Source organism: Dromiciops gliroides, chromosome 2 (assembly GCF_019393635.1).
Source record: "Dromiciops gliroides isolate mDroGli1 chromosome 2, mDroGli1.pri, whole genome shotgun sequence".
NCBI classification, from domain to species: domain Eukaryota; kingdom Metazoa; phylum Chordata; class Mammalia; order Microbiotheria; family Microbiotheriidae; genus Dromiciops; species Dromiciops gliroides.
Window position 1 is genome coordinate 94418505 of NC_057862.1, and position 15323 is coordinate 94433827.

The window sequence follows — 15323 nt, forward strand, 5'->3', positions numbered from 1 at the left end:
AAAGGCTTTATCTGACTGAAAAGGCATAACCTGGTTTGCCTCTCTGCCATCTACTCTGGATTTCAGTTAACCAAACATAATGCATTTTCTGTACCACTTGGGGTTGGACCAAACAGCATAACTAGACTTTCTTCACACTCCAGTCAATAGGGAGCTGTTGCCCTCCATATGATCTTATAAATGCCTTATCCGTTCTAAGACGAAGATGTTAAATTCACAGCTCGGTACAGTTATCTGGATCTATGACAGCCTCTGAGGGCCTCCTACCTTCATGCATAGAGGTCATGACAGTACCTTGACTTCCATTCCATAAGAAGATCGAGAGATGGGGCAGCTAGGTGGTGCAGTGGATAAAGCACCAGCCCTGGATTCAGAAGGACTTGAGTTCAAATCTGGCCTCAGACACTTGACATGTACTAGCTGTGTGACCCTGGGCAAGTCACTTAACCCTCATTGCCCCACACAAAAAAAAACAAAAGAAGAAGAAGAAGATCAAGAGATGAGACATTTATAAGGAGATGGTTAAGACTATATATCTTGGTTGTTCTTCCTGCTACCCCCACCCCCCAGCCTTGCTCCTGTGGGGACTTAATTTATAGGGAGGGGCCTGTGGTGGCTGCTGTCCTGGCCACAACTGGACTTTGAAAGCCACACATCTGGGTAGGCCTCTCCTTGGCAAGGGCCTCTTTATCTCTTGGCCCCTCCCTTCTTGGCATTCCCTTCTGCCTATTCCCCTCAACAGGGTGGAAGGGTGGAGGGGATATCCAGGGAGGTGGGTTGGCCTTGCCTTCTTTTCTTTCCTCCTTCCTTCCCATCTTCCTCAAAAGACCCACCCAAAGTCTGGGACTTGAGGAATGTGAGTTTGCTGATCTGAATAAAGATTCTCAGTCTTTGTTAAAAAAAAAAAGACTATATATCTTGGGGGGCAGCTAGGTGGCACAGTGGATAAAGCACCGGCCCTGAATTCAGAAGGACTTGAATTCAAATCTGGCCTCAGACACCTGACACTTACTAGCTGTGTGACTCTGGGCAAGTCACTTAACCCTTATTGCCCCACAAAAAAACAAAAAAACAAAACTACATATCTTGCATATTAGACTACGCAAATGTCAGCCACTTTCAATATAAACCAGTTTAAGGTAACAACTACAAACAATGAGGTAGACACTTTGTAACAATATAGGAATGGAAGATTGAGAAACAGTTCTTCGTCCTCAGACCAAATGGAAGAGGGATTCTCTACACCTGGGGAGGTCCACCAGATGTTCCTCCTCTCAGATGGCATTGGGTTGATGGTAGCAAGTCCCAGAATACTCCAGATCCTTTTCAGAGGGATCCATTCCCATCAATAGAGATCAGCCTAATCATCCAAACCACAAAAACTACAAGGAAGGATGGATTCCTATTGGCCAAATGATGAGATGCTGGTAGATGGACAGTCCAGTGACTTATCGTATCAGTACACATCTTCAAACAATCCATCTGCTGTGCCTGGCTTTAGAATTAAACAAGAAAGTAGGTTAGGTTGAATTTTCAATGTTAACAACTTGTCCCTTACTCCCCCCGCCACACACACATATACAAATTCTTTTGATTCACCAATATTTCCCTAGTCACATGATATGACTATGGAGCACCATAATTGTCAAAGAATGAAATTCAGGGAAATTGTGGTTCACCCATACAGTATAGTTAAGTGTAAATAAATTAAAACAATGTCAACTTGCATGTAAGAAGGGTTATAAAAGATATCATAAGGAAATATATGGTGAGAAAAGAACAGCAAGGGATAATAGACAGGAAGTTAGAATGCTGTATGAGTAACCATGACATGTTAAAAGACCTGTAGAGGTAGAGCTATAAATTGATCTGATCATTCTGAAAAAATGATTTGCAATTATATATAGAAAGTGACTTTCTGACTTAGAGATTTTTTCCTAGGTATGGAATCCCTAGGAGATCAATGACAAAAAATAAATGTCCCCAAAAGTCAAAATATTTATAGCAATACTTTTTGTAGTAGCAAAGAATTGGAAACAAAGTAGATGCCCATCAGTCGAAGAATGGGTAAGCAATTGCCCCTGAACATAATGGAATACTACATACAGTATAAGAAACAATTAACCTGATACATACAGGGAAGCACGGAAAAAGTGATAGAAACTGATGAAAAATGAAGAAAGTAGAACCAGGAAAACAATATACACAATGACTACAGCAAAGTAGGAAAGAACAACAATAACAAAACAACCTAAACTGGATTTGTTATCGAAATATGCTTCTCTTCATGACCCCATTTTGAGGTTTTCTTGGCAAAGATAATGGAGTGCTTGTCATTTCCTTCTCCAGCTCATTTTACAGAGGAAAAAACTGAGGCAAAGAGGGTTATGTGACCTACCCATGTTCAGAGAGCTAGTAAGTATCTGATCTGGATTTGAACTCAAGTCTTTCTGACTTCAGGCTCTATCCACTGTACCACCTAGTTGCCCAAGCTGAATGCCTTGCAATTGTAATTGACTAAACTTGGCCCCAAAGAAAAATTACTGAAAGGAACTTCTGACTTCTCTTGTAAAATTAAATTTTAATTTATCTTCATATCCACATCCGTTTCCTTCTGCCTTCTCAACCTACCATTGAGGTAAAAATTTTCAAACATATATAGTTAAGCAAAACAAATTCCCATATTAGCCATGTCCAAATAATGCCTCAGTTTGTACTCTGAGTCCATCATCTCTCTATCAAGAGGTGGATAATATCCTTCTTCTTGTGTCCTCTGGAACCACAGTTGCATTAATCAGAGTTCTAAAGTCCTTCAAAATTGTTTATCTTTATAATATAGCTGTTATTGTAGAAATTATTCCTCTTGTTCTGCTCACTTCATTCTGTGTCATTTCATACAAGTTTCCCATGTTTTTTTAAACTTTTATTAAAGTACAATAGTATTCCATCACATAATATACCATATCTTGTTCAACCATTATGTAATTGATGAGCACTTCCTCAGTTTTCAAATTTTTGTCATCACAAAAAGAGCTGCTCTAAATATTTTTATACATAGAGGTCCTTTTCCTCTTTCTTTTCCCTTTTTTGGAGTATAGATCCAGTAGTGGTATCACTGGGTCAAACGACATGCAGAGTTTAGTAGCTTTGTGGGAATAATTCCAAATTTCTGCCCAGAATGGTTGACTGCTCTACTTTTATTATTATTGTACATTAATATTGTATATTAATGTATATGTTTTCTCATTTATTAATTTTGTATGTTTCTCATTTATTAATAGTGTATCATTAATTATGTATATTAATGTATATGTTTTCTCATAGCCTCTCTGACATTTGTCATCTTTCTTTTTTGTCAATTTTGCCAGTGTGATGGTTGTGAGGTGGAACTTTACTCCCTGGCTTCTTTACAGAGATAGGAGACAAGGAAGACAGAACACTGAATGTGATATCAGACTTTTTCAATATGTGAGTTAAATTTGCTGAACTAATTTTTCTTCTTTTTTATTTATTATAAGGACGGGCTCTTTGGAAAGCAGAGGGAAAGGAATATATTGGGAAATATAGGTCAGGTAAACAAATCATATCAACGTATTTATTTTTAATAATAAACATTTTCATTTAAATTTTTGAGTTCCAAATTCTATCCATCCTTCTCTCCTTCCTTTACCCCCCTTTCTAGGGGTTAAGCAATCAGATATAGATTACACATGTGAAAGTATGTAAAACATTACCATATTAGTCATTTTGTACAAGAAAACTTGAATACAAGGAAAAATGAAAGAAATAAGTGAAAAATAACATGGTTTAGTTTGTGTTCGTTCAATCAATATCAGTTCTTTCTTTGGAGTTGAATAGTATGCCTCATCGCTAATCCTTTGGGATTGTCTTGGAACATTACCTCACTGAGAATAATTAAGTTATTCACAGTTGTTCTCCTGGTTTTGCTCATTTCACTCAGTGTCAGTTCACGTAAGTCTTTCCAGGACTTTCTGAAATCATCTTGCTTGTCAATTCTTATAGCACAATAACATTCCATCACTATCACATACCACGGCTTGTTTAGCCATTCCCCAATTGATGGGCATTACTTTGTTTTCCAATTCTTAACCATCACAAAAAGAGCCACTATAAATATTTTTTGTACAAATAGGTCTTTTCTTCTTTTTTGGGATGTCTTTGGGATATAAACCTAGCAGTGGTATTTCTGGATCAAAGGGTATGCACACCCCCATAGTCCTTTGGGCAGAGTTTCAGATTGCTCTCCAGAATGATTGGATCCATTCACAACTCCACCAATAGTGGATTAGCATCCCAGTTTTCCGGTTTTCCCACATGCCCTCCAACATCCAATATTTTCCTTTTTTGTTATATTTGCCATTCTGTTAGGTATAAGGTGGTACCTCATAATTGTTTTAAATTGCATTTCTCTGATCAATAATGATTTAGAGCATTTTTTCATATGATCATGGATAGTTTTATTTTTTGCCTGAAAACTGTCTGTTCATATGCTTTGATCATTTATTGATTGGGGAATGACCTGTATTTTTATAAATTTGACTCAAATTTCTATATATTTGAGAAATGAGGCCTTTATCAGTGATACTTGTTGCAAAAATTCTTCCCCAGTTTTCTGCTTCCTTTATAATTTTGGTTACATTGGTTTTATTTGTGCAAAAGCTTTTAATTTTTATATAATACAAATTATCTATTTTACATTTTGTAATGCTCTCTACATCTTCTTTGATCCTAAATTCTTCCCCTTGTTCATAAATCTGACAGATAAACTATTCTATGCTCTTTTAATTTGCTTATAATATCACTCTTTATGTAATATGTTTTATTAAAATGAAACCAAAGAAAGATCTTTGGCAAATTGGGATGATATTTTTCAAAGGATACTCTGGGCTGGGCCTGACTCAGGCCACTCCCCCATTAGTTCATGTTCAATAATGAAACAAAATGAAGCACTCACAGGTCATTTGATAGTTAACAAAAGGAGATTAATTTAGCCATAAAAGGAGAAGACTATTCAACAAGATAGGCATTGAGGACCCTGATTTGATTTAGCTGGGCAAATTTTCTTTGCCTGAATTGTCCATTATTTTGCACTAGCCGTGCATCAAAGTGCCTAGAGCTCCTCATAGCTATTTTGTACTCTATGATAAGGAAACAACTGAAGCCTTTAGTCCCCTGAGCAAACCAAAAATTAACCTAACCAGTGCAAGGTTAGAGATTAGGCTATTGCTCCTACCACATAGCACTTCTAGGATGACATGCATGAGAATGTTATGGGATTCATGAGTTGCAGTCTATGTGGAAGAAGGGAATACCCATATTGATGAGATCATAGATCCATCAAAGTAATAATTTTGTGCAGTAAAGCAGTCATCTTCCTCCCCATTTACAGATGAAAAAGTTAAAGAAACAAAGCAGACTTGCTTAGAGATTACACAGAAGGGTGGTGTCAAAATTCCAGTAGACCATCTGTGTTCATGAAAATGGTTTAGCAAGCAGAGATTACCAAATAAATACTGACCTATTTTTCCAAAAGCTCACACACAATAAATATTGAACAAGTTTATTCTATTACATCTACATTGTTTTCATCTCTGATCAAAGAGTCTCATCACTGGATCTATCCATCTTTCATTGTTTACTTGATGGTCATTTGTGGTTTCTGGGAAGTCAAAGTATGATCTGTCAGATCCACCTTTTATCCTGGAATCAGGAAGAGATCCTAGACTTAGGGCTGGAAGGGAACTCAAAGGTCATTTAAGATAATCCCTTCATTTTATAAATGAGCAACTCAAGCCCAGAAAAGTTGAATGATGTAAAAGATCCACACATATGGTTGACATCCTTTTTCTTTTTTTGGGGGGGGGGGAGTTGACATTTTTTCCAAGGCTTTTTATCACTCAAATATGTGATGCATAGACTCATAACTTTGGAGCTGAAAGAAGCTTAAGAGTCATGTAGTCCAGACTCCTGCTTTCAGGTAGATGAGGTATTATTATTCCCATTTTATAAATGATCCATATATTCCACTGGAGGCTACAAAGGTTAGATGGCTTATATTAGGTCATACAGCTAGAAAGTAGTAAATAATGGTGTCATTGTGTGGGAAAATCTGTTTTTTTTTTTCTGACCTAGTCTTTTGCTGTCCAATAAGATGTCTGTTCCCTAGCTATATCCTCTCCTTTCTGCATTGCCTTTCTCTGGGACTCCCTTCTCCCACTTCTACTCCCATCACTTACCCCAAATCTTCTCTTCCAGGCAAGAAACCTCCAGTTTCCTAACTGGTTTCTCTCTGACCATGACCTTAGAGAAACCAATAAGACCAAAGTAGGATCTGTCTCTATTAAACACCTGAGCTTTTCTTATCCTGGAATGACCTTGACCTTATTATTGAATGAGCTGCCATGAACCAAGAGCTAGCTAAGCTACCCTGAAGAATGGACCCAGGAGTCGCATCCGGAGCTTGGTATACATCACCTTGTACCAAGTTCCAAGAGCAGCCTCTTGTTAGACCCTCATGGGCTTCTTAGAAACATGGCTTGAAGACCATTGTGCCCAAGGCTCCCTAGTTATATTCCTTATTTTATCCCTTCTGTTTGCCATTTCTAATTCCTCTCTTCAGGGCTTAGTCCCTGTCCCTGAGTGAAGGAATTGCTAGACTGACAGGAACTGGAGATATCAATTCTGTCTCCATTGTGAAGATGGGGAGTCTAGGTGGAATGACCTAGTATCCTTGTCTTCCTGTCCCTGCTTCCCACTCCATTGGGTGTCTCCAATTAAGATATATGGCCTTTTCTTTGGGGCTGCCCTTTGAATATGGCAAATAGAATATGGCCTATTAGTGTCAGTATTGGCCAATTCCTCTAATTCTTCTGCAAAGTCCCTTAAGTCTTAGTTTGGACCCTGACAAATGGATTCCATTAAGCATGGTAGTATGGTTGAAAGAGAACTTAACTGAGAGTTTAGGGATTAGTATGCTCTGCCTTTGGGCAAGTCACTTTGCTTCTAAGGATCTCATTTATTCTTCTATAAATTGAGAAGGCTAAATCAAATCATCTCTAAGGTTCCTCTTGGTCCTGAAATCTTTGGATTCATTTATACTATTTCTCAAAAGAAGAAAGAAAGAAAAAAGTCTTTAGGAAAGAACTCATAGGATCAAAGAATTAAGAGCTAGAAGGGACCTTAGAGGTCACTGAGTAAAACCCTTCTTGTTGCTAATGATTGAAACTATAGTTCCTTTGAGATTCACCCACAAGTTGCACAGCTACTAAGGGCTTGAGGTGAGATTTAAATCCAGGTCTTCCTGATTCCACATTCAGCACTCCATCCACTGTGCCATACTGTCTGTCACATTCTCAGAGGACTAAGGGGTGTGTGGGATGTTGGGAAATTCTGTGGCTGGGAAGGTAATAAACAAGCTTTATTTTCCATTTATGTTAACATCTGCCATTGACAATGTCTTGATCTTGGAGAAAATATAAAAGAGTTGGCACATCAAGGACACAGTGTGAATGAACAAGGAGGCAGAGCTTCCTACGCAGAGAGGTCTTCCATTCTTTGTCCCAGTGCCTTTGGCTCTGTACAACTGGTGCCATGAAATGGCAGAGATGGATACATTTCAGGGACAGGCTTCAGCTTGTAATGGAGTTAGCGGTAAATAGCATTTTGGAGAGCTGGGAATCGTTCCGCCAAGTAATTTGTTTTTTAAATAGCTATGTGAGTTTGTCTACAGTGTGATTTCCATTCCGCTAGAGCAGAAGGTGGTGTTTCTTTTGTTTATAGTATTAGTGTTATATTATTGTTGATCTCATTGTTCCTATTTGTGACATGTTTACCTCAGTGGGACAGTCATTGTAGAAGGCAAGTTGGAAGCCAATCTACACACCAAATATGCAGAAGTAAAGAAAAAGGCTCCAATTTCTCCTGCAGAGTGCATATTACTCCTCACTTGGATTGTTAAATTCTAATTATAGGCTGTTGATCCCCGTTAGAACCATTTATAAGCCTAAACACAGTTCTGCAAGGTCCTTTGCTGATAGGTGTGTTCAATGCCCATTGTTGTGTAAATGCCACATTTGGGGCCTGGGACAGTTTGGCTTTCTCCAGGAAAGCATTAGAGAAAATGGGTTAAGTATGACTAAGGACAGAGCTAGGCAAGAAGGGTTCATCCTCCTCTTGACACATAGTTATTGTAGGATTGTTGGTAGACCCCAGGGACATAGTGGTCCTGGATGTGATGACTAAGAAAAAACTAGCTTCAGAAGCTAGTTACTGTTAATTTATTAATCCTGAGATTTTAGTTCAATTGATAAAAGAAGGAGATTGAGTCTCTAAGAGTTGAAGGAATTTCCCCAAGGTCACACTGTCACTGGGAAAGGACAGGAATCCAAGTCTCCTGACTCACAACCAGGTATTCTTTCTTCATTAAAGCCTCAGGGAGTTGTTAGGTACTTACCATCTAGAATGAAACAGTGACATAATAATTACCAGTGTACAGGCCCAATCTCCTAAGAGAGATGAGATCCAAGGATCCTCAATAAAACCCCCATTAACAGAAACTCAATTATTTTACCAGCACCATCAATTAACCAGAACTTAGCCTCCACTTTATGGAGTCAAATGACAATAAAATAAGATAATATCAAGGATTTAACAGAAAAATCTAAATTCTAGGGTATGTTCTGAAATTAGCCATTATTCAGCCCAGTCACTTTCATGGCTAGAGTATGGTGGGTCACATTCAGAGTCATGGATCCAAGGGACTAAAAAATTCTGAATCATAAACTTATAGAACTGTGGAATTGGAAGAAATGGTAGATATCATCCAGTCTACCCCCATGACAACTTTTCATTTTATAGATAAAAAAGCACAGAGTGAGAGAGTGAACAAAACCCAGTATCCCACATGAAGGAGCTCAATTGTGGAGATTAGGACGAAACATTAATATGGATAAGTAAATATAAGGTAAGCTAAGTACCTGAGCTAAGCATTGAAGGAAACTAAGGTGAGGATTGAAGGATGAAGGTGAGGAGAGAGTGGTTTGCAGGCTTGCAGGTAAACCTATACAAAGATATGGAGGTGGGAGATAGAATATATAATTCAGAGAACAGGAAATAAGTCATTTTAGCTAGAATGCAGAGTGTGTGCAAGGAAGTAATGTGAAATAAGACTGGTAAGGGGCCTACCTGAAAGTAGATTGTCAAAGGCTTTAAATACTAAGCTGAGAGGGTTGTATTTTATCATAAAGGCAATAGAGAACCAATCCACTGAAGATTTCTTTGGGCAGAAAAGTGATATTGTCAGAATTATACTTTATTTCAGCAACTGTGTATAGGATATACTGGATAAGGGTAAGATTGGAAGCAGGGAGCCAAAATAGGGAGCTCAGACTAAGAATGGGGCGATAGTAACTGAATTAGGGTGGTAGCAAAAGTAAAAGAAAAGAAAAATTTGAAAGATTTTTTTGAAGTAGAATTAATCAGATGATAACTGATTAGATATGGGAGTAAGGGATACAGAAGAATTGAGGATAATCCCTAGACTATAAACCTGGGTGACTGGTAGAATGGAAGTATCCTTAAAAGAAATAGGGATGTTTGGAATAGGAGTATGTTGGGGGGACAGGAAGAGAGATAATGAGTTTTGGTTTTGAACATGTTGAATTTGAGATATCTATCTGGACACTCAGGTTCAGATTTCCAGCAGGTAGTCTATGATGAGATTAGAGCTCAGAAGAGAGGGTAAGGCTAGATCAATAGATTTAAGAGCAATCTTCAAGACAATAATGGAATCTATAGGAGTTAATGAGAGGAGGAGAGAAGAGAGCCAAAAACAAAAGCCTTGGGGGATACCAAAATTTAGGGAACAGGGGATGAAAATAATGAGACAAATAGGAGGAGAAGAACTAGGAAAGAACAGAGTGCCAAAAGTCAAGGGAGGACAGAGAACTCAGGGTTAGGACATGATAAAGTATGCCAAGAGTTATGCAGGGTTAGCTTGGAATTCTAGGCAAAATACTTAATCTCTTGATGCTCTAGACTACTCTTGAAGACTAGAATTGCAGAACAGATCTCCATTGACTTTGATAGAGGGATTTTCACTAATGGGAGTTCCCAATGTCAATGAAATAATATGTCCAGTACTCCTTACCACCCACCCCCAAAATTACAAGAATCAAAAAGGATGATCCCCAATGCCTTTGCACATAAGAGGTGCTAAATAAATGTCTCTTTAATTGAAATTAACTTTAGAGCTGGAAGGGTCATTGGTTTGCATCTGCTCAAGATCCTTTACTTTTATGGACAAGGGTCACAGAGCCAGACAGTGATAAGACCAGCATGAAAATTCAAGTTGTCTTCCCCTCAGTTCAGTGGCCTTCCCCTACAGCATGCTTTTTCACTAAATAACAATCTGTCTGGCTCCCACTTTTCCAGAATTCTAGTACATTGTAGTGGAATGTGGCTCTGCTGGATAGGGGATGCTCTGCTATATATGCTAGCTTAAGTTCCATATAGCATAAGTAATCATCCCATAAATGTTTCCCAAAGAGGTTAAAAAGTATTTGGGATTCTGTAAGGGAGTTCTTGCCCCCAACTTTTCCTGTTAGTCAACAAGCAGTTATTAATTGCTGATTATGTTCTAGGCACTATGCTAAATACTGGAGATACAAAGAATGGCAAAAACATGGTTTCTGCTCTTAAGGAGCTCATATTTTAATGGGAGAGAAAACATGACACACCTATATAATGGTGAGAGGAAGATAATGTCAGAGGAAAGGGGCAAGGGTTCAGAATGGTCTCTTACAGAAGATCAGATGTAAGGTGTCTTAAAGGAAGCAGGAAGGAGGTTGGGATAAGAGAGGGTATTACAGGCATGGGGGATAGACAGTGAAAAGGCATACATGTGACAGAGGGAGCATCTCCTGTGCCAGACACAGTCAGTAGGTCACTGTAGTTTTTCTAGAGGATGATGATGCTCTGGAGGGCAACTAGCTCTGTCCTAGCTCTGACCTACCTTTAAATCCTAAAATACTACACTAAACTCTGCTATGATTGGCCAAACACAGATAAAGGGGCAATGGTTATGACAGGGCTGTGGGTATTATTTCCTGGTTGAGTTGCAGTTTTTCTTTTTGGTTTCATTAATTTCCAATTAGAAAAAAAGGTCAAAAGAGAAAAAAGGGGAGGAAAGAAAATGGATCTTTTAAATATATATATATATAATATAAATAATAAGGATAGTTCACATTTATATAGCATGTCACACTTTATAGAGCTCCTCTCCACCTCACCCCTTTCCTGGCTTTGATAGGATTTATTTGTTTTCCCTTCTTTCCCACCCCAAATTGGGAAAATACTCAGCACTTGCTCGAGCTGCACTGGGTAGGATTAATGCCCATAAATTGAAGGCAGTCATGTCTATAATCTGAAATCAATGGTTTTTAATCAGTGAGGAATCTTTGTAGCAGGCATTGTGGGGCCAGTGCTTTCCTAGGCGTGACCCTGGATACCCCCATGAAGCCCTGAACCCACCTCTGGTAGATCTTCTTGGCCCAGGTGGAGTCTGCTTCCTCAGCATGAGGAGGTTGCTTCAGTGGAGGAGAAAGGGCACAGGTTGTTATGGCCAAGATTTAAACCACGGTTGGAAGGTGAGTGCCAAGCTTTTGCCGCCAGAGGGAGCTGAGAACCCTGGCTTGGGCAGTGGGCTGTGTGCTGTGATCTGAGGTCTGGAGAAATGCAAGGTCTCACATGGCCACAGCCTCCAAACAGGGTTGAGGCAGGCAGGCTGGGGACCCTGCACCGAGTTATTCTAGTTGCATTGCCAATACCAAATATGTCTCAAGACCAACTCTTAAGATTCTCTGAAGCCTGAGGAGGTGGGAAAGAGAAGAATAGGACAGAGGGGGAGATTGAAGAGAAAGGGAGGAGAGAAGAGGCTGGGCCCCCAAAGGTTTGGGGTTGGGGGGTGGAGGGAAGTTATGGGACTAGGCTGGGACTTTGGAGAGGAATTTCAGAAGCCTTAGTTCCAGGTAGAGATTTGGGAGGCCAGCCACAGGGACAGGGGAAATGAGAATGGAATCATATGAAATGGTGGAGATGTGTTTGTACTGTTTGTGTTTATGAAAGATGGGAAGGAGAGGAGAGGAGAAAAGGACAGGGGAGGGTCCTCAATCTTGGAATGTCAGAGATAGAAAAGTCCTTGGAAGCAGCTCAATAGACTGCATGGAATACTAGACTTGGAGGTAGGCAGACCTTGGTTCCAAACTCACTGCTGACATATCTCTGAAGTATTTTCATTTCCTGGATAGCCTCAAATGTGGTTCCTTCCAGCTATATACTGATGAGCTTCTAATCTTTATTTTACAAGCTCAGAAATGAAAGATCAGAAATGGAAAGTAACTTGACTAAGATTGCCCAATTCATATTTTTTTCTTCTATGGGTTGTTACTCATATTAGCATTTTAAAATTATCTATAATTGAATTATGATGAAAGATTGCTAGAATTGGATGGTTTTCAAAGATCATCTGGTCCAATTCCTTCATTTGACAGATTAGGAAATTGAGGCACAATAAAGTAAGGTGATGCCTAAAGTAACAAAGCCAAATCTGGGGCAAAACCAAGCCTGAAACCCAGGTCTCCTGTCTCCTCCCCTCTGTCTAGTGTTTTGGATGGGCAGAGAAGGGCAGTTTCATTCCCTTGAATACAGGAAAGACCAGATGACATTGTTCCAATTTCTTCCTCTTACTGCAGGTAGATTTATGCAGACTTTACTCTGAAAGGTTTTTGTCAAGCTCTTGGCACTGGGCACTTTAAAAAGAATAATAGCTAACCTTTATATAGCACTTATGATGTGCCAGGCACTGTTCTAAGTGCTTTGCCATTATTATCCCCATTTTATAGATGAGGAAACTGAGATTAAGTGACTTGTCCTGGTCACAGCTAATAAGTTTTGGAGGCCAGATTTGACCTCAGGTATTCCTAACTTTCAGTCCTCTACAACACCTAGCTACCACAACTTTGACACTGAAGCCCGGGACTTAGACCTGCCGGCATGCCTGAACAAATAAGGAACTGGAAAGGATCTTTCTTTTCCTCCCCTCTCTATTTTTCCTTTTGGGAGATCAGGAGTTAACCAAATAAAGGCTTTTGGGACTGGTGTGTATGGTTTTCTTTTGAGAGAAAGGGAATGGAGGAAGTTTTTTTAAAAAATAATTTTCAAACTAAAATAAATCTCTATACCTTTAATTTGAGCATGGCAGAATTTCAGAGCTGGATTACCTAACCCAACAAGCCTCATTTGAAAGGACTGGAAAAAGTGACTTGATCTGGTTTGTCTTCATTGTGGCTGGGGTCTGGAGTCTGGTATCTACCTTCCACCTTCCCAAACCCACGTCCTGCCAGGCCCCACTAACTAGGCCATGTCCCTCCTTGTGAGTCTACTTCTCCTCTTCACTTTTTATGCTATGTGGGAATTTGGGGTATGTATCAAGGGAAGACAAAGCAATTAAAATCAAAATCTCACCAGCCATGTTCCCTGGATAGTGCCTGAACCTTAGTTTTCTGCCCTTTCTGCAAAGGCAATGGGGGGAGGCGTGCCATGGAGTAGAGGCATGGAACAAGATGCCAGATTCCTGCTGAGAACGGATAAGGAGAGAAAAGCAGATGACTTCATTAAAGAAATAACTTTTTAGAGGCCTCCTCTTGATATTTGCCTTCTGGGGCATATCCCATGAATCCCTCTGGACCTGTGATTTTACTGATACTCAAGAACTCCCTGGTGAAGAAACTCCTCTATCAATGCAGGTTGACACTTTATCTGCAACTTATAGTTTGAGAATTGCCCAGAGCACTAAGAGGTTAAGTACTTGAGTATGTGTAAGATGTGCCATTTGAACCCAGATCTTTCTATCCATCATACCAGGCTTTGTTGGAATTGGTAAACAAAAAACCAAACCAAACCCCCCTCCCAAACAAAACCCGTCTGCATGGCATAAGGTTACAAAAATTACTTTTACCTCCATTTTCACCATTTGCACAGTCCTGTAACTTTGGCAAAGACCTTACTTCACCAACCCTGTGGAGTAAGTAGTGCAAGTAGTATTTATCATTATCCCCATTTTGCAGACGAGAAACCTGAGACTGAGATTATTTACCCAAGGTCACAAGGCTAGTGAGGCAGGATTCGAGTCCAAGTCCAGCAGTCCCTTACTACCGATATGTTTCACTGGGACCTCTTTCACTCGTTTTACCCTCACAACTTCCCTTCCAAGGAGGGAGGACCAGTAAGTATTGTTAGCCTTGTTTTTTAGATCTGAATTTCAAGAAGAAATTATTTTCTTATGGTCAAAGAGACAGTATTTAGCATATCCAAAACCCCGCTTGCCAGCAAGGGAACTGAGTTGGTTTACTGATATTTATGAATTTCAAGAGAGGGTCTCACAGAAAAAAGGAAGGAAAGGGGGAGAGGGAAAAAGCAGAGATGGAGAGAGTAGAGAGCGCAGAGGAGGGGAAGGAAGAAACGATTAACCACCAGCGCGGCCCCTCTCTACATCTTTCCACCCGTAGTCCCCTGGACAATTGGTCATTTCATCTACTCGGGTGGCCTGGACCCGTTCTTCCCAGGCCTGCGTTTGCGCGGCGCCGCCCGCATCCCATGGCCGGCCGCGCCCCTTTGCCGGCCGGAAGGGCCAATGCGGCCTGGCGAATTTCTCATAACCCAGGATACTAGGTGGCAGTGCTGCTCAGCTAATCAGGGTCGCGAGTCCCGATCACTCCTCTGGAGTATTAATTTACTCCCTCTCCTCGGTCCCTGAAATACGCAGCGAAGTTCATTTCCATGTTCCTGAGCGACCCAAACAGCCATTTTCTTCAGAAAAGCCAGAGAGAATACGGGGGGGGGGCGTCATTCTCCTGTCTCTGTTCATCATCCTGAAGGATGGACACACTGCGCTAAGAGCTGTGACTCTAAGTGTATTTCCCTCCGAGTTAAACTGGGAAATTCAGTTGGGATTAATATTCGTTTTAGGCAGTTGACATTGACCTAGAGAATCATAACACCTTGTATTGGGGTGGCGTGTATTTTTATTCACACGAGCCTGTGAGATTTACAAGCACACTTTTAAAAATCGTGTGGCAGCTACCTATTACATACAGATTGCTTATTTAGTGTATACGATATACAGTCTATATCTCGTGTATGTTCTTATATTTCTTTATAACACACACATGCATACAGACACACGCATGGTCATTTATAGCTAAGAAGTGGCATTAAATATTGTGGGATCCAGTAGTTTTTCTAAT

The 15323-nt window shown here is 40.0% G+C and overlaps 1 protein-coding gene across 1 annotated transcript in view; it reads right to left on the reverse strand.

The window, feature by feature from the left end:
- KCNK18 (potassium two pore domain channel subfamily K member 18) overlaps nt 1–14733 on the reverse strand; it is a 53815-nt gene extending 39082 nt beyond the window's left edge. Inside the window, exon 1 of the mRNA XM_043980392.1 lies at nt 14615–14733. Within this exon, the coding sequence (XP_043836327.1) occupies nt 14615–14733 (119 nt within the window). The remainder of the gene's footprint in view (nt 1–14614) is intronic.
- Nucleotides 14734–15323: the final 590 nt, after the last annotated feature.